The sequence below is a fragment of the Alternaria incomplexa genome (assembly GCF_024043165.1).
Source record: "Alternaria incomplexa strain BMP 0042 chromosome Unknown scaffold_14, whole genome shotgun sequence".
Taxonomy (NCBI): Eukaryota; Fungi; Ascomycota; class Dothideomycetes; order Pleosporales; family Pleosporaceae; genus Alternaria; species Alternaria incomplexa.
This window is the reverse complement of record NW_026249863.1, coordinates 234702-259851: the sequence shown is the minus strand read 5'-3', so window position 1 is coordinate 259851 and position 25150 is coordinate 234702. Positions and strand designations below refer to the sequence as shown.

The following is a 25150-nucleotide window of genomic DNA, read 5'->3' as shown; positions in this document are numbered from 1 at the left end:
TGGCCACCTACAAGAACAAGAAACTCACTACCAACACTCCATCACAACAAATCCGACTTCTCCTTCTCCTCATCAACCACCGTTCTAAATTCCTCAAATGCCTTCTTGTCCATAGGATATGTATGTTCCGTGGCCGGGTACTCCCTACTCTTAACCTCATCTCTATACTGGCTAATGGCCCTATGTGCCTCTTCCCACACATTCCCATACTGCTTGACAAACTTGGGCAAGAACCGTCCAGGTGGGAAGTTTCCTAGCATATCAACCTGCACGAGCACCTGACCCGAACAGCCATTACCCGCTCCAATACCAATTGTCGGTATACGCAGTTCCCTAGTAACCACGGCAGCGACTTCGGCGGGTACGGCCTCGAGGACTACAGCAAAGGCACCGGCTTCCTGAACGGCGAGCGCATCGTCAAGGAGTTTCAAGGCAGAGTATGTGGATTTGCCTTGGACGCGGAAACCACCAAGCGCGTTTTGGCGTTGGGGTGTGAGGCCAATGTGCGCGAGGACGGGGATGCCAGCAGACGTTATCTTAGCTATTGTAGAAGCCATTTCCTTGCCGCCTTCCAGTTTGACAGATTTGACGCGCCCAATCTTGACCATGCGGATAGCGGATTCGAGGGCTTGGGCAGGGGAGATCTCGTAGGTTCCCATGGGGAGGTCGCCGACCTAGGGGACTGTTAGTGGGTTGAGATGGTTGAGTTCGAGTGGAGGGGAACGTACTGTGAAAGCGCCTTTTGTTGCGCGCGCAACGGATTTGCAGTGGAGGAGCATCTCTTCCATCAGCACTTCGCTGGTGTCTTCCATGCCTAGTGCTACCATGGCCAGACTGTCTCCGACGAGTATCATGTCCATGCCGGCGTGATCGGCGACGTGTGCGCTGGGAAAGTCGTGCGCGGTTATCATGGTGATGGGCTCGTTCTTGCGGTATAGACTCTGCAGCGTGTTGAGAGTGACGGGTTTACGGGTGTTTGCTGGCGCAGAGCCCAGTGGAGAATGTGAACTCCATCGGATTTGTGCGGAAGGCAATATAGCTCGCGATATCGATGGCAGCGGCGAGTATGCACGTGGTGTTGTCTGAATATGTCGCGAAGACGTTCGCAGCACGTTCATGAGGGCACGCGACATGGCGGCGGTGTCGCAGGTGTGGTTGTGGTGGGTATTTTGGGCGGTAGAAAATTTGTCAGAGCCCCTGAGGACGGTGTGGAGGTTTGTTCGTAAGCCATGGTCCTAGGGCGGGATGGGTGTTGCTTTTAAGCAACATGTGCAGAGAGCTGCGCTGAAGATTGTATACCTAACCTTGGAGTTTTGGAAGAACCGAGGGTCAGCCTGCGCCCAGACGCCAGGGGTCTGGATGTGCCCTGATTGCTTCGGCGGGTCGATTCTTCGGTACGCCCCGCCTTTTGACTATGACTATGTGTATTGTAGCGTGTCTCTTCTATCTGTCCTTGTATTCTTACACTTCCAGCGCTGTGCCTCGAATTGCAGAGAGCGTCGTTCGGACCGGCGGTGAAGGCCCCAGGCGAGGATCTCGGGGAAGCTGCGGCATTGCTCCTCAGTGATTGGATGTCGGTCCCAGCAGCCTCAGTCTGCATTGCACTTATACTGTCTTCAGCTGTGCGGTCGGCATAAGCTTCAAACAAATGTTGGTTTATTCAGACGCAATTGAAGATTGCTTCGTTCCATCTACGCTGAAGTGTCAAGTCAGATCAGGTAGCCGTCGGGAACCAGCCAGTCTGCGTTTGGTAAGAGACGTCCCGCTTCATGCACGGCGAGTGCATCTCAGTCCTTCTGTTGTTCTTGTGCATCACTGCCGATAATTTCAGGACGCTTTGTTATACTTGGTAGATTCAGGTGCTGGGTTTGGATGGCTAGGTACGCGTGGCACACGGTGACGTAGCCTTTGGAGTCATCCTACCTAGATATCCACACAGCTTGCGAATCGACATGTAAGCACCTGGGTAGAGTCAGTGATAGTAGAAGTATGTATTATGATGACTGGAGAGCGGCGTCGTTATGAATGCACGAGAGACACGCGGTCGCGCCGTGGTCTCGGCGATGACTTGCCCGGCGAGACGTGCGCAAGCGTGACATGCCGGTATCGAGCTCGTGATCGCGACTACCGCGACCATCATTCCCGCCTCACTGTTCCTGCCCTTTGACACGTCCGACCCAAAGACGCGACAACAACACACATTCACCGATCGACATCCTTACCAGGGTTCAAACAACCACGATCTGCCAGCAAAGCACACACCACTTGCCAACGAACGCGCCCCTCATCCGCTATCGATAGCCCCGCCGCCTACCTCACGAGAGCTCTCACTGCGAGCTGCGCACTGCCGTATACAACTTAAAGACGAGTGGAAGACTAGGGAAGAGCAAAGTTCTTTACAGGTCGCGATATCAGGAACGCCAATATGAGTTCGCCAAAGAGACGTATTGAGACGGATGTATGTGGAGACCTTCACCCCGGTGGTTGCTGAGCAAAGGACAAGAGCTAACCGAGGCCTCTTTCCAACTATACAGGTCATGAAGTATGTTGCGCATGTTTCCTGCTGTAAGATAGAATGCTAACACGCCATCAGGATGTATGTCGACCAATTTACCGCCTTCTTCGCGCCACGCGCCTGGCAACCATGGTGAATCCTGATAGCTGATACAAGGCAGGCTTATGAGCGACTACGAGGTGACTCTGGTCAACGACAATAGTGAGTAACATGACACCCATTCCTATCGGATACACAGCTAACATCCCGTAGTGTCAGTCCTTCCTACCATCCGAATCCGCATTCGCCGAAACGACGCTGACACACCACAGGCAGGAGTTCTACGTTAGGTTTAAGGGCCCAGTAGAAAGTAAGTCGCGCACGCGCCATGCGCATCATCATGCGCTAATGAAGGACAGCGCCATTCGAGGGCGGGCTTTGGAAGATCCATGTCGAGTTGCCTGATCAGTATCCGTATAAGAGCCCTAGCATCGGCTTCGTGAACAGGATATTCCACCCCAATATCGACGAACTGTACGAACTATACCCCTATTTGGCTTCATTGGAGAATACCCGCTTACTTGTACAGCTCTGGCTCCGTCTGCCTCGACGTTATCAACCAGACATGGTCACCAATGTACGACATGATCAACATCTTCGAGGTCTTCCTTCCTCAGCTCCTGCGTTACCCAAACCCGACCGATCCTTTGAACGGCGAGGCCGCAGCCCTCCTTATGCGCGAACCTAAGAGCTACGAGGCCAAGGTGAAGGGTATGTATACAAGGGTGAGTCGTGTGAGCCAGGCTAATGTACATCTAGAATACGTCCATAAGTACGCCAACAAGGACACTGCCGAAGACTCTGACAAAGACGATGGCGATGACGACGAGATGAGCTCTGTCGGCAGCTACGAGTCAGGCGATGAAGATGAAGCGGCGGGTAATATGGAAGACATCTGAGGCAACCCTTCTTCGGGTGCTATCAGTCTCCTTTGTATTGTCCACGACCTTTCTTCTTCACTCTACTTCCATGGCTGGACGTTCACGGCGCTGATATGGCGCATATAAAGGCCACATTGCTACATATTCCCCTGACATGTGGCTGCTTTACGGTTTGGTTCTGGGATTGGATCTCTCTGTTGGCGTTTGTGTCTTGCTTTTGAACTCCATAGTAGGCTTGTGACTAGGATCATTTCCTTCGTCACTCTTGTGTAGGATTGGTCGGATGACCTTTTCGATCTTATAAGTTGAGGCCGATGTTAGAGGTACTGTATGCTATTACCTGACATTTCCTCTCACTACTCGCTTTGCTCAACTCTTATATCAGTCCTTCTCCCATGTCTTTTCGTCTTTCTTACAACTCTATGAACTCACTCTCTCTACTTGTTCGTTGCTGTTTCCGTCAATTCGTACAGCACATGCAATAAGTATCGCACTCACCTGCTGTACCTGGCACATGAACGGATGCCTTCCTGTGGGACAGGTTCCTGTCCATTGCAGCGAGCTACCATCGCTCTTTATTGGCTATTACTCTCCCTTCCTACCGTATCTCAGGATATATACATGCTATTTGGCCGCCCACCGGCTCCTCACCGCTCCACGCTACCAGCCAACCGCCGCTCCTCACAGTGAAGGCGAATCACGTCCGCATCAAGCTCTACCGCTTTCTTCCCCGCTCCTCGTCTTCTTCACCTCGAAACACTTTTCGCTATGCGGGGGTGCAAAGTTCTCGTCGCCCGGCCCGAGCGCGTCCGCGTCCGTTTGTATATAAACACCCAATCGAGCCATCACAACAACACCTCGACGCGAACAACAATTTTCCACAGCGCACAACACTTTTACTGAGAGCATCAGCTATATCCCAGGTCAGAGTACGGAGTTCCCCTTGCATACCCGGGATCTTCGTGGTTTGTGTGCTAAATTGATAGAGTCAGGTCAAGGTCAAGATGGCACGCCGCAATGCGAGGGCGCGCCGCAACACTCACCATGCAGGTGATCACCCGATCCTCAACGGCAACACTGGAGCTCCAAGCACCTCAAGGCGCTCGACTGGCTACCACGGCCGTAACGGTCGCCATGCCCCAACCGTGCCACGCACTCCAGCTGGAGGTTCCAACGTTCATGGTAAACAAATCGGATCCCATGTTCTGCTGCTACTAGCTACTAACATGAGTACCGGTGCCGTCAACAACGAGACCAGGACTGAGCCGGTCAACAGCCCGTTCTCCACGCCTGTTCACCGTCGCATGATCAACTCTAGTCCAGGTCCGTCGCCCATTCCATTCAGTGGCTCGCGATTGTCTCAGGTCGTACCTGAAGCCCAACGCCGCCCTTCCCCGATGACACCATCTGGTCACGAGTCTTCCGGCTCCTTCACGACGTCGCCCACCCCGATTCGCATGGTGAACATTCCCAAGCGCAACAGTGTCGAGGAGCAATACGTTCTGCCGAGCCTAGTCAAGTCCAAGCCCACCGTCGCCAAGCGTGCCACTCCCAGGAAGCGCTCAAACAATTGGGGTAGTGATGACATCGCTGTCTTGCGCCGCGTGTCCAACCCTAGGCTCCGTGCCGTCCTCACCAGCAGCCGTCTTCCGAGGCCTCGTCAGAAGGCAGCCGGGGAGCTACCTATCCTCAGAATGAGCCGCTCCAAGGAATCCAAGCGCATGTAAAGAGCTATCCTAAGGGGAAAGAATGACGGGAGTCTCAACTGGACAAGAGCTGTGTGCTGGATCGCTGTTCGCTGGTTTTCGAGATGCGACGCGACCATTCACAGTAAGTATTTCTTCCTCAATGTCTTTCTTCAGCGTTCTGCCAGTCATTTTTCTACGCATGCGCTTTTCGTCGCTTTGTTCAGTTCTATTCTGGGAGGTGAGCGGGAGTCGGTTGTATGTGCTGGTTATGGCGATGGTGGGATATGGATCAGTTCTGTTGCTTGTGGTTTGCGCTTCTCTTCGGTCAAACGGACGCAATACGGGGATGTTGATGACGGATTATGGGTCTGGATCTGGCTTTCGTGCTTGGATCCCTTACGACTTTTACGACGGCGTTACGGATGGAGGACTGAGATGGATGATACCCTTTGCCTTTTACTGGAGGAGCACTGGTGGATTTCCTAGGTTCGGATTTGAGAGGTTCGGTCATAGGTAGGCTACTTCTTGTAGCGATCTACTTGAGCCGAGGGCTCTGAGTAGTATCAATCGAGACTTGAATCTCAAATCTTCTTCGTGGGTGTGATGTATGTGAGAGCGCCTTCCTTACATGGGCTGCCAAGGCACTAATCCACGTGTTACTTACGCAACTTCCGTCTTCCTCTTTCCTATCTCCTTCACTCATCTCAAAACATCGATACACAGTATCCCCCAAGAGATGCAAGGCCGACAGCAAGGCTCGCAGCGACGCTCCTATCACCAGGGCTGTGCCATGCACTCAATCCACGATTCGGCGGATGAACCACGCCCAACACATTCATGCCGCTCCCCCACACGTCCATCGATAGGCAATAACGCCTATCAGATGCAACAACCACTGTTATACCCGGTGTGGTGAGTCTGCCTCAAGTGCGCAGGCAGAGAGGCGAGGTCGTTACCCCGCCTGCCCTGCATGCGAAGGCCAAAGTGGTGAGTGCCATTAGCCGCTGGTTGGTAGAGTCGTGCATGCTCAATAAAGCCATCAGTTCACCGGTCAATATGCACGTTCGGAATGGTTCTGTTTACTTCTTCCCCCTTCTGTGCTGCCGAGTCGTCGCTGCGCCCTCTAAAAGACTGTGTCGTGTTTGAGCATACCGGCGTGTCCTTCAGGTTTTCAATCTCTAACTTTCTTGCTTCCAGCGAAGTTTCTCAATACAGTCTCTCTGAACTAATCTTCACTCAAATTATGGCGGAGATCTTTGGTACTATAGCAGCAGCAGTCACTCTGGGGCCAGTCATACTCAAACTCGGCCGCGAACTCCGTGACGGAGCCAGATCAGTCAAATTTGCGCGACGCGAACTCGAAGAATTGGTTAACGAGATGAGCATATTTACAGCTCTTACTTACGAATTTTACAATGCCTGCTCTACCAAAAAGAAACAGACAGAACTGGTCCTGTCAGCTCAAGAACGTTTAGCCGACTGGACTGAAGCAGCTATACAAGATTTTGAGCAATTGTCATACACTGTCGACGCACTGTCTACAGATCCTATCTACCAGCATACCGCTTATCAAGTAGCCCGCGCCCATTACGATTGGTACCGTAGCAAGAGCTATCTAGAATACCTACGCGCCTCCCTTAGCGTAGCGAGACAAAGCATGAACGGGTTTACGAATGTCTGCAATATGGAATTGCTAGACGAACAACTTGTGTACCTCAAGTCAGTACTCACAACTCAACAAAGAAAGGAGATAGAACAGGAATTTGGCATGCCGGTGGAGAAGCGCATCAAGGTCATACAAAGCATCAGGTATAGTTGAAGGCCGCATCGGAGAGCCAATGATGCTGACTCTAAACAGAGACGGACGCGAATTCCAGCAGATCGAACTACTTGAAAACCTTAGAGAAGCTTCGATTAAGGTCTCAACATTCGAAAAGCAGAACCAACGTACTAAGCCGGCTGAGCAGACCACACAAATACTGGCATTCTCGGAGTCAGTGACCCAATACGTTGATCGAATCTTACCTCTAGACAAAGATGGCAACAGGCCACCTCGTTCATCACCGCGTTCTAGGAAGGGATCAAGGTCACCCCGTCACGACTCATCGCAGACGTCTCAATCCACTGCTACTATTCGAACACAATCCACGCAGCCTTTGTACCAGGGTGCGTCAGCGGCAATATCTCCTCCAACATCTCCTGAGCCCCAGAACAGCCCGCAAGGATATGTTCCTTCGGAATGGGGGTCGCATTTGGATCTACCCATACCGGCTGAAATAATGCATCTCGAGCGGTTCAAGCCGCTCAGGCTCAAAGAGCCGCTCAAGCCCATCAATAATAGAACGAAAGGGAGAGCGGGTCCCGGTCCAGTCACACAGCAGACACGGCTAAGCAGCCAACCTCCGAAGTCTCCATCAATCCCACACTACAAGATAGATAAACGCGATACAGCAGAGCCCAGTACTCAACCTACAAAGGAAGCCAATACAAGAGCCCGTGTTGAGCCTGTTATCCAGGAAGAGTTCGTAGACGACGCAGAAGATGGAACTTCTGAAGAAGAAGGCCCACCCATGGAGCAGACTAGGAAGGCGGGACCGAGTATATGGCAGGCTACTGGTGCGTTTGGGGGAGATATGCCAAGGGGTTTGCGTATACGGCGGCAAAGGAGTCAGTCACCTTAGGGCTTTTGGTAGGAGATTTTACACCCCACGGGTGTTCGCACACATACGAGGATGTCGGTCGGGGCGAGGATTAAGTGAAGGAAGACCGAGTGAAAAGAGGCAGTTGTGGATGTAAGAACACGTGAATGTTTCAATGAAGATGTATGAGACGATGTATTCCATTCTTCATATCCAGACTATTCCGGATGATCCATTGTTGACCCTGTGACCCGTTCTTGAAGCTTCCAATGCCCGAGCAAATGAATCTACATCCATGTCCCTATTCTTCCAGCGAGACCAACTCAAACCCAAAGAGAGGGTGAGTCGAGGTCTCAAGCCGAAAGAACCGAGACATGAATACCGAGCCAGATGCCGAGCGACTGGCAGTCTACAAGAAGAGCCGCAATGCCAACGAACGAAGAAGAAGAGTACCCAAGAAGGTAAGGAAAAGAAAGAATCCAACCGCCATCCGCATACTCAAAACAGAGAAGAAAGGAACGCCGATACCCAATGCCCTTAACAATGCAAGTCCCCAATTTCCCGATATCCAAAGAAAACACCCTAATGCAACACCCAACCCTACTTTTCATCGAACAGAATACTTAAGACAATTTTCCTCTCACACAAACTTAATGCACACTCGCCCTCCACCCCTCCAGCGCATTAAAACTAACATCCCCCTCCATACTCTCCTCACCAAACCCCTCCCAAGGAAGCTCATGCGTCTCATCACCACTCTCCTCCGCCCCGTGATCCTGTTGCGCCGCACTACGCCTCAGCTCCACACTCTCATCCTCATCCTCATCGACAAAGCTGCGGATCGTAACTTTCTTCGCCTTCTTCTTTCCACCAGTAGTTACCGATTTCTCCGTGTTTCCGTCTTGCTCTTGCTCTTGTTCAGACTGTTGAACAAGGACTTCTTGGGTGAGGTCTTCGAATTCCGCTTCAGTTAACTCATCGGCTTTTTGGCCTTCGAGCACGTCGTGCAAGCGGTAGATCTGCATGTCGAGCCATTCGAGACGGCGGTGCAGGTCTTGGATCGAGGCGTTGAGGGCGTCGCGGCGGCGCTTACCCAGACTAGGGTCGTGCTGCTCGAGGAGGGCGGCTTGGACGGCGAGCTCGGCCCAGAGGTGGACGCGTTCGTCTTTTAGGCCTTTGACGACGAGGGCGAGGGCTTCGCGCGGGGATTGTGCGGGACGGAGGGTGGCATCGGGTTCGTCGGCTGTGGGGGAAGAAGCTGAGACGAGTTTGGGGACGCGGAGGGGGCCGGTGGCTGTGGTGTAGCCTTCGCGGCGGCAGACGGTGCAGTTGTCGTTGTCGTGGTCTTTGGTGATGGGTTTGCGTGAAGCGTTGGTTTGGTTTGTGGAGCTGAGCTTGATGTCGGGGAGGATGAATGCGGATGTCATTTCGGTGGGAGCGCTGCGGCGTCTGCGGCTGGTGTTGCTGAGCATAGACGCGTCAATGGCTGACTGCTTTGTTTGGGTGGCTTCAGCGTCGGCGTCTAAGTTCGACATGTTGCCAGTGTCTTCCTCGAAATTAGTGTTGGTGGTGCGCTGTGTGGTGTCCTTGAGTGACGATTTGCGCACAAGAGAGGGTCGTCGTTCGCTCTTAGCAGAAGCGACTGACCTGACGGTATCTTCCCGAGTCTGGCGCTGCGAGCGAACGGTATCCTCGCGGACTGGCTCTTCAGTCCTGGCAGATGAAGCACCATGGCGCTCGGCAGCTCGCTGTTCTTCCAGAGATCGTCGAAGCCTAGCAATCTCTTCCTGAGGGAAGAAGCTCAACTCTGTCAGACTCAGGTCGGCAGGAGGCTGAACGGTCGTGGTCTGTCTCGTAGAAGTGGGGTTCCGTGAGATGCGAAGAGTTGCGCGAGGTGCAAGAGACAGATCGGTTGTCGACTCCACATCACTCTCGGCGCGAGCGTGCTTGTCCGCGGGAACAGGTGCTGACACACTGCGGGTTGAGAATCGCGAATGTCCGGTAAACGACTTCCGCGGGCTCTCTTGGTTTGGTACTCCAGCGACCTTGCTGTTGCGGACTTCTTGCTGAACACGGTTCCTGATGCGTGTGCGTGTGTCCTCGCGGCGGTAGCTAGGCTTGCGTTGTAGAGTGTCTTCGAAGATGTGCTCCGTATCCCTAGTTCTCGAAACAGGGCCGGTGGTATCGTCGAAGTGCTGTTCGCTGTCCCTAGCCTTGCGAGCATTCTCACGCTGGCGAATCTTTCGCTGCAACTCCGCCTCTTTCCTGGCCCACTCCTCATTTTCCTCATCTTGCTGGGCTTGCAGTTCGCGAAGCTCATTTCGGAGGTTCTCATTGTCCAAACGCATGGCTTCGTTGGTACGTTCTTGTGTCATATCCTCGAAGTGTCGGATGGTGTCGTCACGTCGGCCAACCTGAGCTCGCAACGAAGCTTCCTGACGAGACCAGCGCTGAGCCTCCTCTTCGCGCTTTGCCTTGAATTCTGCCAATTGAGCCTTGAGCGACTCGTGGTCGGACTTCAAACGGGCATACTCAGCATGCTCTTGACGCGCCTTTCGCAGTTCCATATCCCTACGAGTCAACTGCTGGGTGTTCTCGTCCTGTTGAGCGCGTACGCGAGCCAACTCGGCATGTAGGTTGGCGTTCTCCCTCTGGGTCGCATTCGCGGCTTGGTCGAACTGCTGACGGAGCTGAGTTGTCTCTTCGCGGTGGTGTGACTGGTCTTGCTCGAGTTGTTCGCGAAGGTTGTCAATCTCCTGGCGGAGCTGCTCGTTCTCGTGGCTCAATGCGTTCTTCTCGGTCTTAAGTTCTTCGCAGGTCTGGAATGCGACCCCAAGCTGGTTCGCCATGTTGTCGCGCTCGGTGCTTAGGCGTTTCTTCTCAATTTCGAGTACGGCGAATTTGCGGTCGGCGCGATCAAGCTTGGTTCGGAGGGTCTGTACTGTCGCGTCAAGACCTAGCCATTGTCAGTAAAGTCATACATGTTCCATCTTCTGTAGCAACTTACGCGTCTTCTCGACCTTCCAGCCGCTCTTTCCGCCAGCATCAGAGTCCTGCGCGCTGTCGCTTCGTCGCAACTTCTCTTGAGCTTGTGTAGTCGCTCTCAGCTCGATCAGCTCCAGTTCCTGCTCATCCATCTTCTTGTCCTTCTCCTCACGCTCACGCTCCATGTCTGCAATCTTCTCCTGTAGTTGCTGGAGGGCAGCGAAGATGGCCTTCTCTTCATCAGGAATGGGCGCGCCGTCGATGGGAATATGCGATGGTCGGCGACCACCGTATGGAGGAGCAGCGAAGCGTGATCTTGAGGGTGCGGTCTTGGAAAAGACTGGTGTGCCATCGTCGAAGACGCCAGAGACAAGCTCGGTAAGGTTGGGGATGTCGGGCAGAATAAACGACTGCGCAGTCGCGTTCTGTGCTGTGGCCGGTCTGGAGCGAGATGTGCCTTTTGATTGCGGCGGGTCGACGTTGCCGTCAGTTTGGAGGGAGGTCTGTCGGCTCCTGTTGCCCCAGCGCGTGTTCTTGGCCGACTCCATGGTCAGTGTTGGTGGTCGGTGCTCCATAAACGATGACTCGTCCTCCGATAGCTTCGCGTGCAGCTGTGCGAGAGAAGTACGCTTGCGGTCTTCCTTGGTAGAGAGGGCGGGGGAGTTGCGCTTGCTTGCAGGACGCGGCGATGCAGTATCAAGGTCGTTGCGTGAGGCGCGTCGGATTGCCGCGTCGCGTCGAAGGCTACCAGTCTCTGCCTGGTATGACTTGCGCGACCGGTTGGTGGGGGGTGTGATGTCGTAAAGGCTGTTAAACTGAGAGCTCATCTTGCTGGGAGTACCGCGGTTGCTGCGGTTACCTCGTGCCTGTTCTACGGCCATGCTTTCCTCGTCTGATATGCTGTGGTCAAAGTCGCCGAACTCCTTGTTTACCATGGATGTATCCGGCTGGACCTGCTGGGAGCGGAACGGTGCCCAAGTGTTCATCTTCTTGGCTGTTGACCGAATGTGCGGGTATGCTGGGAGTGTGTTGGTATCTTCGCCAATGTTGTGCTGTGTGGACATGAGAATGTCCGGGTCGTCAAAGAACTGAGACGTGTTGGTGCCGAAGCCCGAGCGCTGCGTGGGATTCGAGTCGCTTGGTGGTGGTGATGGCGAGGTGATATTCCTGGGGCTGTGGCTGAGGCTGCGTGATAGTTCTCGAATAGCGCGCGCTTTCCCGTCACTTGTAGGAGGAGACGACTGCATGTCGAAATTGCGAGGCTGCGGCGGGCAGCTTGTGGTGGGTCGCGTCGCGTGGTAAACACGTGAATAGGGTATGAGAAAGATACTTCGTAAAGACTACTGAAGTTATATCATTACCTCCAAGAATAGTTCCAGCCCAAGTATGATGGGGTGTCTTGGGGCGCGTTGTAGTGGAAAGTGCGATGAGTGTTGAAGACGAAGCGGGTCAGCGTGTTTACTCCAAAACAAAGCTAACGAACCCAGGCCCCACCCAGCCACCGACGCCCGTCATAACGTGCGCGGCGCGTCGAACAACTCGAATTGAAAGGCACTGCACCCAACTGCGACGTTCAGAAGTATTATTATGATGGTTTTGTTGCTTCGTGTTAATGCTATAGAGGTATCATAAATCAGATCTGTCACAACCATACTCCGCTCCCAAACATCCGTTACATGCCATCCCAAGCAACACTTCGACCTGCGCAAAGTCGATTCCATCTCCACAGAACACCCACAACCACCATGTGTGCCAGGAGAAGTATTACTGAGCGTCCTAACCCACCCACATCGACTGGCCTTCCCCTGATAGATATGCCGGCATGCAAGAAGTCGAGTGATGCTATGCACAACAACGGGTACAGGACGCGCGGATCCGCCGCAAAGGGCTGGCAGGGCGAGAGCAAACTATACGCCTTTGCGCAGAACAGCAAAGTCTTGGTAGTGCTAATGGCAGCGGGATTCCTTGACAGTCTGTACAGTCTTGATGATGCACTCGCAGGTGGCGGTGGAGGGAGCATGAGACGCTGTGGTGATGGCGTTCTCCCTCCAGAAGGGGGCGGCGGAAACTCCAATTTCCTCCTTAGGATCACCGCCCCATCCTCAGATGACTGCCTCCTCATCGGCTGCGGACGTGGCGGACTAGGCGAGCGGTCCATGACAGTTGCGCTGAGATGCGATCGACCTGGCCGTGTGTAGTTGATCGAAGCACGCTTTTTGTTACCTTGGTTAGGTGAAGGGCTGGGCGTGTCGGCTCGCGATATGCGAGGACTAAACTCGTCTAGACCCGATGGGCCTGCATATGCATTGTACTCGTCGAATACCAGTGGTGATTTCAGGACATTCAGGATTTCCTCTGCACCTGGGCGTTCATCGGGGTTGATGGCGAGGAGCGTCTTCAGCGATCTGTATAGCTTTTCAGGCAAGTCTGAGCGAACCCGCTGTTCGTCGTCGATACCAGCCCAAGTCGAGATCTCAGCCCTCAACTGATCTAGGTCCTCGTTGTCCTCATCGATACCATCCGCGTTCCGGTATGGCAGTCGTGCAAAACACATGAAGTAGACGATCATACCGAGCGAAAAGATGTCAGACTTGGTTGTGAAGTTGCCAAAAGCACCTCCAGGTCGCTCTTGACGAAGCACTTCGGGGGCGCAGTATGAGATGGTTCCAGTTGCTCCTGTCGAATTCCTCGCTGTGTTCGCGGACTGCACTTCGCCGAAATCGCTGACTAGAACTTTGATCTTGCGGCCAGTACGATGGAGCAAGCAGTTGCTAGGCTTCAGGTCTCGATGTATGTAGCCGTTGGCATGAAGGTGACTTAAGCCGGACGTGATGTCCTTGAAGAAGGATATGATCTCTTCAAAGTGCATGCGACGCGGTCCATGCACGTCCTCTGGATCTTCCAGCTGGCCCTTGGACCTCCTCCTGAGTCGCTCCTTCATCTGCTCCTTGGTTACAGATGTCTTCATAGAGTCTAGAATATAGTCGTGGAGATCGCCAGCGTTGCAGTACTGTTGCAGTATGAACGCGCACGGTACGCTTGGGCCAAAGCTAGATATCTGGTAGTCCTCCAGCCATACATGCCGGTATGATACCAGATTCTCGTGCGACAGGGTCTGCAGTAGTTGCACTTCGATCAAGACCTTCTCCAGCCATTCGTGATCGTCGCCGACTGGCACGCGCTTGCATGCGAACTTGCCCAGGTGCACGCCGTCGAGGATATGCTGCACCAGCAAGACCACACCCTTGCCTCCTCTGCCCAGCTCGCGCTCTTCTATGAAGAAGTCCTTGAAGTAGTTGGGACTGAAGGCTCTGGCAGATATACCCTGGCTTCGAGCGGGCTGGATCGGTGTGCTTCCCACAAACTCAGAACCCTCAGGCGGCTCGAAGCTACCCATGCGCAAAGGGGCAGGCGCTAGTTGTTTATGTGGTGATGAGGGTCGCGATCCCTCTGTTGATCCTGGCTGACTCCGGCGCAGCATTTGGAAGTATGCGGGATTGACGAAGCCATTTTCGGTGGGTATGCCAGGCGCAGTATGTTCCTCCGCGTCGCTGTCGTGTTCGTCATGGGGTGATGGTTCGCGGTAGGATCGGTGACAGTACGGACATGACGTAGAGCCGATATCAGTCGCGTGGGAGGCATCGCGGAGGGAGAGTTGTTTTGAGCGCTGGTCGTACACGACAACAGCAGAACCATGACGCCTGTGATGTTCGTTAGCACCATGTCATTGTTGTCGCATGGTATATCCTCATAGGAACCTACAGCACAATCTCCCGCGACTCAGCTGGGGCGTAGGGAATCAGCGACATGTTTTGGTGCGACTTGCGCCCGTCGGCCCTGTCGTAGGGGTGTCGGCTTGGGAAGGGCGCGCAACGTCTTTGACAGCGGTCTACAGCGTGTCGCCCACGTAAACAATCGAGCTGACGTAACTGCCTTCAATATGGAAAATGTGAATGTGATATGTGCGGTCGTACCACCTCGTGCGGTGCGGGGAAGCTACAAAGGCCGGTATAGGCAGGGACCTTAGTCGATAGCCCACAGCGGATAGCAGAAGGGGTAGCGAAAGGCCTCGCGACTGTCTTGTAGAAGTGGCATGACCGTGTTCCTCAGGTAGCGCTGACTGTTGTCATGGTGTCGTGTGTTGTTTGGACGGCGCGCAGGTTTTGGTGGGGAGAGTGGAACGGCAAGGGCGTCCCAGCTGGCAAGGGTCTGTCACCGTCTCATAGCAAGTGCATACCAACAATGACTGGCCAGACTCATCATTATTTTCAGGTGCTCTACCTAGGCAGTCCCCAGGCTATCAGTAAACCGGATCCATGCACAGTTTCATCCCCCTCCCGCCTCATACAAGAAAAACCTGAACAGGTCTGCAGACTACATCAAGACAAAAACTTGCAAAGTAGGTGACCCAACGTCAACGTAGACTCCAGGCTGTTCAGGGTTTTCCTAAGTTGGCGTGCTCTTGTCTCCTACAAGTGGCTCTTGACCAACATACCACCCTCCCAGACCTCGCCCTTCTCCAGCCTCTGCCAGCCGTCCACGGCACCGATCTCGACGCAGACCATGTTCTTGTAGCCGTCGTCTGGTGAGAAGTCGCCCATGGCCTTTGCCTTCTCGATCCACGGGTTCCACGTCACGGTGTCCTTGACGTTGTCGCGGATGACGTCAAAGCGAGGCTTGCCGTCTTCGGTGATCGATGTGGTGTCCTGCTTGATGTCCTTGTAGACGCGATCTGTCTCGCCGGTGATCTTGAGCTGGTTGTCGCTCTGGGTGTGGGTAGAGGCGTTGAGGACCTTGTCGACGTACTCGGTGCCAGACAGGCCGGTGATGGCGATCTTGGACACGTCCTGAATCCTGAAGTAGGTGTGGAGCAGGAACTGGAACTCGAAGCTCTCCTCGCCCTCGTTGCGGACAGTGAGAACGGCCTGTAGGCTGTCCTTGCTCAGTGTGACGCTGTATACGAGGCCGAAGTCCAGCGGCCACGCCTTGCGCGACTCTTCGCTGAGCGACTGGCGGTCGAGGCCAAAGTCGAGCTTGACCGAGTTGGAGTCGAGAGCATCCTCCGCAGTCGACTTGCCCATGTACTCCCAGCGCGATCCACGCGCGAAACCGTGTTGTGGAAGCGACGAAGTGGCGTGTCCCTCCTTGGGAGGAGGACCGAAGACGGGGAATACGACGGGGATACCACCGCGTACAGGCTTCTTGCCAGTCAGATCGGCCGCATCGCTCAACCAGAGGTTCTCAGTCTTTCCGCCGCTGCTCTTCCAGCTAGTAACTGTGGCTCCAAAGAGCAGCACCTCGACGCTCTCACCGGACGGCAGTCTCGCGACGACCTTCTGGCTGCCGCCCTCTCCGACAATGTCGACCTGGGGGCCGGGTGCGGACGCGGTAGGCGCGTTCAGCGCTGATGGGCGGTTCGCACGGTCGACCATGATGACGATGTGTTGTTGCTGTAGCTCGAGGTGATGGTGGGGTATCTATTGTATAACTCGAAGCGGCTTGTTTGCGGGTTTGATTGATTGCTCGGACTGCAATTGGGAATTAGATGGTGGAATGGCAGGAAATCAATTGGGGACAGCTCACACTAATGACAACAGGCGGTATGGAGCTACTTGTTCTAGAAGGGAGGTACTCGCAACGAGAGCCCTGGGGTGAGGGGCAACAGCTCATTGCCCCACCAACACCTCCTGCCAGCATCCACGCATCACCCACCAGCACTGAAACACATAGCTTGTTTCATCTCGACTCTCTTACAGCCCGCTTAGCTGCTCCGTCTGAACATTATTGGGTCTTCCGCCCTCTCGGTGCATATACTTCCATGCCGGCGATGCAGATCCAACAGAAAGGTGCATCTTCGCCTGCATATCTGGCGAACAACGGCCCGCGGTGCTCGGTTTGCCGGTAAAAGCTGGTGAACATTATGGCCTTGCTCCTTCACCTGTACATCCGAATATAGCCTGAAGACATCTAAGTTCTCACCTGACGGCAAGAAAAGACTGCCCAGTCCCAACATGTACCCCGTTTCAGGTGAACTTGTAGTGTCCAAGGTTCCTTTTAGGCTCATTCCGGTCGATCATGAGATGGATATACGATACTCCGCTTGGCTCATTGGCAGCGGCGTCAAGCTGTATCGACGGTATGACAAGTATTCGGGATTCTCCTGTCGTTCGTGTCGATACCGTCACAACAAGTCAGCGTATCCTTGATACGTCTGAACTCAATGTTCATTTGATTGACTTCATCAAATCAAAGGCAAAAAACTACCTTGTGTTACCTATGGCCGGCAGAGGTTCAGGGTAGCTCAACAGTCATCATGCACGGGACCGCCATTAGTGATGTGCAGCCAAAAGAACGAAAGCTCCCCGTTTTCTGATCTGCTGAACCCGGACTTTTTCTATAACTACAAAAATAGTCGTCAATGAGCTACCAGCTCTACAAGGTTGGCGTCGGCCCGAGTAGCGTGCCATGGCTGCTGGGCCTAATTGGTGCGCCCAGCGGCTTCCCCCACTTCAACACCACAGCTAAGCCACCGCTAACGACCCGTAGAGTCTAGACAGAGCTGAAAACGCGTGGCTGACGGATCGCCCGCTGTCGTGCTATATGAGATGATGCCCCGCTTCCCTAGCTCAAAATGCTGCACATCTCTGATCCCCCCGGCATAGACCCGCTAAGGTTGGGACTGATCTAGTGCGAACGATACATTTACGAGACTGTTTGAAAGAGAAGAACAGGAGTTGGAAATGCCTTCCAAGGGTGTAAGATGTTTCACCTACATCGCGGTGGATGGAGTCGAGGTTGAGTACACGGTACCAAGGGGCAATGTCAAAAGAGGCGACCAACACCAGTTCCTCCACGATCATCTCGAAGTAGAGTCATCCAACTTGCCCCATTTCAAGTTCACCGGCAACTTCGAATTCATCGTTCGCCAGGATGGCCGCGAGCTCACAAAACAATGGGTTGCAATCAACAGCATGACAGGCAAGTTAGAAGACGGATCAATGGTCAACATGGAACAAACACCCAGCATCTTCGCCAATGACCTTGTCATTTCTTACGGATTCTACGACGCCGGACCAGGTCTCGCCGAGCTACCAAAGCAACACCAATGCTACGTGACCGTCACAAAGAACTACGAGAACTGGATGCGCGACATCATACCCCAAGGCTCAGACAAGTCCAACCGCCCCTTCCACAAAATGGTCCTCCCCTCCGCCCACGACATCGGTATGAACAACATGTCGAGCAGTCTCTCCCTCCTCAAAAACGCCGGCACAGGCATCATCAAAGAAGTCCTCGGCCGCAGTCTTCCCCACGCCCTCACCATCATCAACAAAGTCGGCGACGGCGCCATAAACCGGATCGCACCAGACATCATCCGCGCACTAGCCATAACCCAGAAAGACACGCTCGACACTATCCTCAAGATCGGGGCGCGCTACTTCGAGTTCCGCCCCGCGAAATGCCACCGTCAGATGCAAAAAGTCAGTCCCTTGGATGATACCTGGTATTTCCAACATGGCGCCATACCAGGGATGCCGTATCGCGTGCTACTCGATCACATCACGCGGTTTCTAGTCGACCATAAAGACGAAATCATTGTTGTGCACAACCGATGGGATGGCGTGCCAGGCGACTGTCCCCGGCCTAACGACGACGAACTACGAGATGCGCTCAACGATATCCTGCGCGATAAAGATCTTAAAGCGGGGAACCAGGACGACATGATGCACAAAACCATCCACGACCTCCGCGAGTCAAATACCCGCCTTATCATCCTGAAAGACTGCGGCCAAGCTTCAAACTACGACGACGCTGCAAATGCTACTCTGACTGGTGACTCCATGGTCGAGAAACTGTCTTCCATGTGTGAAGATCCGCCTAGAGGCCACCCTATTACGTTATTGCAGTGCCAGGCCACGGCAACGAACATTAGGGATGTGATTATTGCTAGTGTGCTTGATTCGGATGTTAGTACCAGTCCGATATTAGCCACGAAACCGGTGTGTGATCATAAGATCTTACCGTTGTTGAAGGGGGATGTGGGGAGGAAGTTGATGAGGGAGGAGGGGGTGGTGGTGATTCTTAATGATTTCTTTGATGGGGCGACGGCGGATGTGGCGGTGGGGTTGTGTAGGGAGAGGTTGGGGTAGATGGTGTGGAAAAGACAGGCAGCGAGTGGGAGATGATGTGGAAGGAAGATCGATACATGTATTACATTATTACGTGGTAAACTACGAGACAACATCTGCGTCACACTATACCATCAAGCACATCTCCATGACCTAAGCACCCCCATGTTCCCCCGGCGTAAAATCCGTCGTCCCCAAATCCCTATTCCCCCGCACAACGAAATCATGATCCTTCGTCAACCCATCCAAAAACCCATCCCCCACATTCAAATGATCCTTAACAATCTGCCTCGGCGTAATCCCCAACCACTGATTAACACTAATATCACTATACTGACTACTCTGCAACACCTCCAGATAAACCAGCGTCTCGTTCCCTGTATTCTCAAGATAATGCGCATTAGGCACAGGCACGTACCCGACATCCCCAGCCGTAAAGTCGAACGTGCGAGATGCGGCGGGTGCTTCGTAGACTGTTAAGCGAGCGGAGCCGGCGATGAAGTAGGACCATTCGTCTGAGGTGGTGTGCCAGTGGAGTTCGCGCATGGCGCCGGGTTCGACGGTGATGAGAGCCGCGGAGAAGGTGGATGCGATGGGGAAGGTGGAGGGATCGAGGATCTTGATGGTGCCGCCGGGGACGCGGGCGGGTTCTTGCTGGCTCCAGTGGTAGGAGTATGCGCCTTCTTTTGGTATCACGCCCGCTGGGCCCGTTACATTTTGCTCTGAGATATCCTTTGGCGCGGGTGTACCGGGGAAGATCCAAAGTTGTTCTTGAGGCATGTTCTGCACTGTTTTGACGGATGTGCGAAAGTTCTTGGCTACCACGGACTCCGGGTTCCGCAACATGAGTTCGGAGAGGAGGAAGGTGTTTTCTTCACTAAAGGAACCATCGTTGAAGATGAGAAGGAATTCGCAGCCGTTTTCGAAGGCTTGGATGGAATGAGGGATTCCTGGGGGGAAGAACCAGACGTCGCCTTCTTGGACGTCGTCGACGAAGGTTTGGCCCGCTTCGTTCATGGAGGCGATACGCACGCTACCGTTTAACCTGGGGATATTTGGTTAGCTTTGTTGGGTGAGCGGCGAGTGGGAGGGATATACATGTATGCCCATTCTCCTTGCTTGTGCCAGTGGAGCTCGCGGTAGGCATGGGGACTTAGCCGCATGTTTGTCCCCGCCATGGCGACGGAAGATGGTAGTTGATCGGTGTTTTGCGATCGTGCCCATCCTGCGCCTGCGAGACCGTGGCGATTGTGGCTGAGACCGAATGGCCATTTCGCATTGCTTACTTCGCCCATATCGGAGCCGGGTGGGGCGTAAATGTCGCTATTCAGACGATCATACGCTGGAGTACTGCAGTGAGGTATCAGCCAAGACACAGACTTTGGACATGACCATGAACTTACCGTGGACCAGGTTCAGTCGGTCCTGTATTACCTCCACGGATCGGCTGTGGGTTCTTCACATTCGCGAGATCGATATACAATCCCAAATCTTCATCTTCTGACTGCCCTGGTGCGAGCTCAAAGTCCTCAGGTGGGATAACTGTAGACGTCATGTCGACTGGGTTTGAAGGGTTGTACCCTTGTAAGTCATCGGAACCGCGCAACGAGCCTGATGCCGAGGGAGGTAGTGGCATGTTCAGGACTTGCGAGGGATCGACAGGGCCTGGCACGGATGAGCCACCAGAAACTCCTGACGCCTGAGGTGCTGGTGCAGGTAGGCCATTGGCAAGACCTGCCAGGGAGTAGAGGAACGCGGCGGATGAGGAATAGAGCATTTTGGAAAGGAATTGCTCGTTGCACTGCTAACTCACCGTGCAACTGCAGAGTAGATGGACGGCTTACCCACCTTTTTATACACAACCGGGCGACAGTAATATCGTCCCACCCCAATGCCTTCACCACTAACTCCACCAGGCATACGTCACCCGAAGCGACATCATGACTATTGAGAGTAGTAAAGTGACGGGTACGCAGCCCTGGCGTGCATGCGGCGATGAACGGTAACGTGCATGGGATGTTCGATCAAGCTTGCCCATTCTGGCTATATTGTCTTGTCTATAGCTGGGGTTGTGGCTTTTCCGGGGGATGTCCACCAACTGCCGAAGGCCTAGTGGTTCGAGGTTGACTGAAGATTGGCTGCGGAGCATGAGGCTGACCACGAGTTCGCGACAGGGGTCTGATTTGCTCGGATCTTGAATTACTCCCATCTTGTTGATCGTGACGATGGTGACCGCGTAATGCTCTCAGTCTTGCATCATTGTCTTTCTTCGGAGACAGACTCGGTACCTACCTAGGCATTGTGGTTTCTGGGTTTGAAACAAATCGAAGTGAGCGCTTTCTTTGCTCTTCGAACTTGAATCTTTGAGCAATGGTAACTTTGCAGCCACCGGCGAGCTTCTGAGCTGACTGCGTTAGCTTACTCACAGTTCATCCTCAGTAGTCTGATTTGTTATTCCCGAAGCGCTCTTATGCACACCGCGCGTTTTCGGTGTAGTACCGGAACGAGCCGGGACCAGAGTCCATCGCGGGAGGCAACAAGAACTGTGCTGAGACCTCAATATTGACCAACAGTATAGCTGAAGATGGAGGCAGGTGCGGCAGTAGGACTTGACTCTGCATTTCCCAACACAGGGCGGCTGCGCATATCTGATGGACCCCATTACAGAGAGGGCGCGAAAGCAGACGAATGATGAATGGATACCGGCAATCACACCCGTACTGTGTGGAGACGAGATGGCGTGTCAAGCTTTGCGGAGAAGGCTTGATTTGTGGCTACGGGTAAGCAGCAGAATCACGCTACGTCATCACGTGGCTCATTTCGGCTAGCGCGGCGCTCAGCTCTCGTCCCAAACCTCAGTCACGACAACTCTGTCTTCACTCCGGTCCGCATGCAAATGCACTCACAACAGCAAAACAAGGAGAGAAGAAAGCCACGACTCCCTCAGCAATACTAAATCTCGTATTGGATTGCCTAGCATGTCCGAGACTTCGCGATTTCCAGCCAACGCGTCGGGATCGCGTCGTCCATCATGCTGTCACACCTCCAATCCCTTCCATCTCACCAGACGCTCGCATGTATAGCGGCATATGACATGTCTTGTGATGCCGAATCTTGCTCGAAGCAGAGCTTAGCCCTTCTCCGAACCTCCAGCTGTGGATCCTGCGCGTCGCACGCTCAGCGCCGAAAGCGCGAACACGCCAGCACCTCTACCTTTCGGCCAGGCCTCCCGCAGTCTTCATCAAACATACGCTGTATAACGAAAGGGCATTTGCTTGGGTCGGTGCTAGCGGATACTCTTCATTCCCTTCGAGGGCGATGTATGGAGTCAGCCTTGCTGACAGGTAGATGCAGTAAATCCATCAACCGGTTCTCCGCATCATTTCTCGGCCGGGTCAGAGCGATACCATCCCGAACAGTGACCTGCTGTTCGCGATTTTGTTCACGGCTCATCTCGGGGTTCGATGAGCGTACCCAGACGCGTCCCTGGATGGGGACAGGACCGGGTGCATTGTGTTGCATCAAGTTACAGGGCATGCCTGATTCTTGATCACGAAGTTCATCCTCAACTGCCGAATAGTCGGCGAGAATGCCAGGCGGAACTTGGATGCTGGATTTAACAACACCTCCAAAGGCCTTCTTCTCTAAGAATGCCCTGAGAAATTTTGAAGAAGGTGCATTGCGATTCTTCTTCTTTTCCAGGAACGCCTTAAGGAAATTTGGAGAAGGCGCATTAGCCACCGCGTCAGCCGGATCGGTTTCCTCATCATCGCGAACCTTCAGGATATGCTCCATGAGTCCGCCTGACGTGCGAGCTGTAGAGTTCAATACAGAAGCGCTGTGATTGACAAGCGGAGGAGCCGCGGGAATCTTGCCGGGTGCACAATTGAAACCAGCATTTAGGCCAACGGGACCAGTGATGCTATCTAGCTGAACACCCGAATCGCTGCGTTTCCGCTGCAGCGCAGCCATGGTAGGAACACGGCGCCCCGCAAGTAGTGGGCGTGCAAACTCTTCTGGCTCTTCGTGCGCTTCGCAGCCCGGTTCGCGGCTGTCTTGGTACTCCACGAGCGCATCGTAGGGCTCGCGACACTCCTCGTCGAAGTCGTCGTGTTGGACGATGTTGGTAACTGAGACACGCCACACCCGAATCCAGCGTTCAGACTTTGCCTTCCAATCCACTGGGCTGTCATGAAGCTCGTTGTAGATTCGATATTCTTGAGGAACCTCCACGGGTTTAGCACGCGATGCTGGGTATTCTGGCGAATTGCGATTCAGAGTGGCATCGTCTTCCTCGGTCAAAAAGTATGCAGCTCGGTTGGGGCGTCGTCGTGAACGAATATGTTTCATGTGATACCGGACAATAGCTTCAGTGCCGCGGATGCCCATCTTCTGCTCCCACCACAGTTGCTTCGCCTTCATGTACTCTGGGTTGTCGCCAAAGTCATCTTCGGGATCGAGCAGCCCCTGTTCGCGTAGTGCCTCGGTGTCACACTCCTCTTGATGGTATAAGTTGTTCCAGAGTCCAGCGATCATGCTCTCTTCGAGACCTTTTCGATCTCCAAGGATACTGCCGGCCGCATACTCGTGTGAATCATTTGCGACTAATCGATCGTACTTCTCGGGTTCAGCGCGTAGCTTCTCCAGTCTATCCAGGATGCCTTGGACGAATCCATCGTTTTCGCCTGGAAGATCGTAAAGATGGTCCCACTCTGCTGTTGGTACGTCGTCTAGTGGTAATCCTCCCTCAAAACAAGGCCGGTCGCAGTCAGGGATTGGTGTAGCTCGGCGAATCTGCTCATCGTCGTTCTGATATTCTGCGAGCGCGCGGGCTGCTTCAAAGCCTTTTTGACAAGATGAAAATACTATTGGATCGGCTGGCATATCCTTGCGAACTTTCATCGTCTCGTACGTGGTCGTGCGTTGGGTACCGGAGCGACTTAGCCCGATAACCACAAGTTCTTCTCCAAGAGGCAACGGAATCTCGTCAAAGTCTTCATTCCACACTGCTGGAAACTGCCGAGGATGCTCAAAACAACCAATGTTCAGGCGAGGCTCTTCTTCATCCACAATAGCTGCGTCCTTCTTGAGGAGAAGCAAATGTGGCATGTGCTTGGACACATCGCATGCTAGGTCCAAGACGTTCTGTAGAACCTCGTCGCCGACTTTGTTACCCTGGAAAGCTGGATATCCTGTCTGGTGTTTCGCATATGCATCATACAGCTTTGCCATGATCATCTTGCTGCCATCTGGCATCTCTGCACGGAAGTAAGAGTGAATGTATGGGAGATCAGCGAGCGCTTCGCATTCGCCGCCCATCTCCAAGAGAATCCTTTGGATATGCTTGTAGTCTTTGAGCTCACCCTCGTAGTCGAAATTGGAGCTCAGAGAGGACGAAGCCATGTGGTTCAGCAAGCCAAAGCCATCGTCGCCTGCTTTTGGATGAGTGACCAACTCCTCGACTCCGCGGAACTTAGGACCGAGCGACTTAATATAAGCAGGACACTCGCAGTCTTCGTCATCGTCGTCTTCAATCATCTCAACATGGAGCTTCGAAGTCGCGGAGGTACGCAGTACGCTTCCGACGTTTGGAGATGTTGAGGGCGTATCCGCGGCAGACGACGATGATGTGACCATTATAATGGGCGGGAAGAGCTTGTTGAGTGACTGCATGATTTGACTGCAGTGATTTAGCATTTGGTCTGCACTGAACGCATCAGATGAAACTAACCTGGCAATGCCTGATATCCTGGCGATCTGCACAATGGGGTCTTCTTTTGTCGCAGCCGGTGTAAAGGTAGGCAGACGGTTGAGAAATCTGTGGGTGCACTTCGCCTGGGCCAGCGCTTGCGGCGATAGTATAAGGGGGCGGTTGAGACTGATGCCGGCGGAGCGGATAGCCCACCGACGCGGCTGAGGCCCTTTTGGTGTGAAGGCAGTAAGTTTCAGGCGAGTGTACTTGGTGCTGTGAGTCGATGTGGGTTGAAATAAAGGGTGTGGTGTAGTGGTAATGAGGTAAACTCTGCAGCTCGAGCGTGGACATATATACCGAGCGAGAGTTGAGTCGCAAAGGCGCAACCAGGAGCCACGCTAGGGCCAGCTCCGGGAGCAGCACAGACTATGGTGAATGAACAACTCGGGGCATCCAGATTGGTACTGCTGTTGGCGGAGGTCCAACATTATCGTGCGGTGAATTTGAATTTCCAGATGGCCCAGACATAGTTGCGAAGTGAAACGCAATGTTCACAACGATGGCGCATTATTGGGCATATAA

At 53.7% G+C, this 25150-nt stretch overlaps 10 protein-coding genes across 10 annotated transcripts; 4 read left to right on the top strand and 6 right to left on the bottom strand.

Moving 5' to 3' along the window:
- Positions 1-41: 41 nt before the first annotated feature.
- Positions 42-1133, bottom strand: J4E90_008811 (uncharacterized protein; the record flags this gene model as incomplete). Its single annotated transcript, XM_051438333.1, has 2 exons — positions 42-674; positions 729-1133. 2 exons carry the CDS (start codon positions 1131-1133, stop codon positions 42-44), a joined length of 1038 nt encoding a protein of 345 aa, XP_051287643.1.
- A 1292-nt stretch (positions 1134-2425) lies between these two features.
- On the top strand, positions 2426-3453 carry UBC8 (Ubiquitin-conjugating enzyme E2 8; the record flags this gene model as incomplete). Its single annotated transcript, XM_051438332.1, has 5 exons — positions 2426-2458; positions 2768-2864; positions 2914-3028; positions 3084-3265; positions 3314-3453. 5 exons carry the CDS (start codon positions 2426-2428, stop codon positions 3451-3453), a joined length of 567 nt encoding a protein of 188 aa, XP_051287642.1.
- Positions 3454-4739: 1286 nt separating this feature from the next.
- J4E90_008809 (uncharacterized protein) lies at positions 4740-5162 on the top strand (the record flags this gene model as incomplete). Its single annotated transcript, XM_051438331.1, has 1 exon — positions 4740-5162. The coding sequence occupies one exon, from the start codon at positions 4740-4742 to the stop codon at positions 5160-5162; it is 423 nt and encodes a 140-aa protein (XP_051287641.1).
- A 1204-nt stretch (positions 5163-6366) lies between these two features.
- Positions 6367-7804, top strand: J4E90_008808 (uncharacterized protein; the record flags this gene model as incomplete). The annotated part of the gene is made up of 2 exons (XM_051438330.1): positions 6367-6932; positions 6982-7804. 2 exons carry the CDS (start codon positions 6367-6369, stop codon positions 7802-7804), a joined length of 1389 nt encoding a protein of 462 aa, XP_051287640.1.
- A 608-nt stretch (positions 7805-8412) lies between these two features.
- J4E90_008807 (uncharacterized protein) lies at positions 8413-11994 on the bottom strand (the record flags this gene model as incomplete). The annotated part of the gene is made up of 3 exons (XM_051438329.1): positions 8413-10718; positions 10770-11914; positions 11990-11994. 3 exons carry the CDS (start codon positions 11992-11994, stop codon positions 8413-8415), a joined length of 3456 nt encoding a protein of 1151 aa, XP_051287639.1.
- A 425-nt stretch (positions 11995-12419) lies between these two features.
- Positions 12420-14556, bottom strand: J4E90_008806 (uncharacterized protein; the record flags this gene model as incomplete). The annotated part of the gene is made up of 2 exons (XM_051438328.1): positions 12420-14448; positions 14510-14556. 2 exons carry the CDS (start codon positions 14554-14556, stop codon positions 12420-12422), a joined length of 2076 nt encoding a protein of 691 aa, XP_051287638.1.
- Positions 14557-15216: 660 nt separating this feature from the next.
- On the bottom strand, positions 15217-16179 carry J4E90_008805 (uncharacterized protein; the record flags this gene model as incomplete). Its single annotated transcript, XM_051438327.1, has 1 exon — positions 15217-16179. One exon carries the CDS (start codon positions 16177-16179, stop codon positions 15217-15219), a length of 963 nt encoding a protein of 320 aa, XP_051287637.1.
- Positions 16180-17487: 1308 nt separating this feature from the next.
- Positions 17488-18897, top strand: J4E90_008804 (uncharacterized protein; the record flags this gene model as incomplete). The annotated part of the gene is made up of 1 exon (XM_051438326.1): positions 17488-18897. The coding sequence occupies one exon, from the start codon at positions 17488-17490 to the stop codon at positions 18895-18897; it is 1410 nt and encodes a 469-aa protein (XP_051287636.1).
- Positions 18898-19029: 132 nt separating this feature from the next.
- J4E90_008803 (uncharacterized protein) lies at positions 19030-20653 on the bottom strand (the record flags this gene model as incomplete). The annotated part of the gene is made up of 3 exons (XM_051438325.1): positions 19030-19921; positions 19975-20226; positions 20280-20653. 3 exons carry the CDS (start codon positions 20651-20653, stop codon positions 19030-19032), a joined length of 1518 nt encoding a protein of 505 aa, XP_051287635.1.
- Positions 20654-22176: 1523 nt separating this feature from the next.
- On the bottom strand, positions 22177-24549 carry J4E90_008802 (uncharacterized protein; the record flags this gene model as incomplete). The annotated part of the gene is made up of 1 exon (XM_051438324.1): positions 22177-24549. The coding sequence occupies one exon, from the start codon at positions 24547-24549 to the stop codon at positions 22177-22179; it is 2373 nt and encodes a 790-aa protein (XP_051287634.1).
- Positions 24550-25150: the final 601 nt, after the last annotated feature.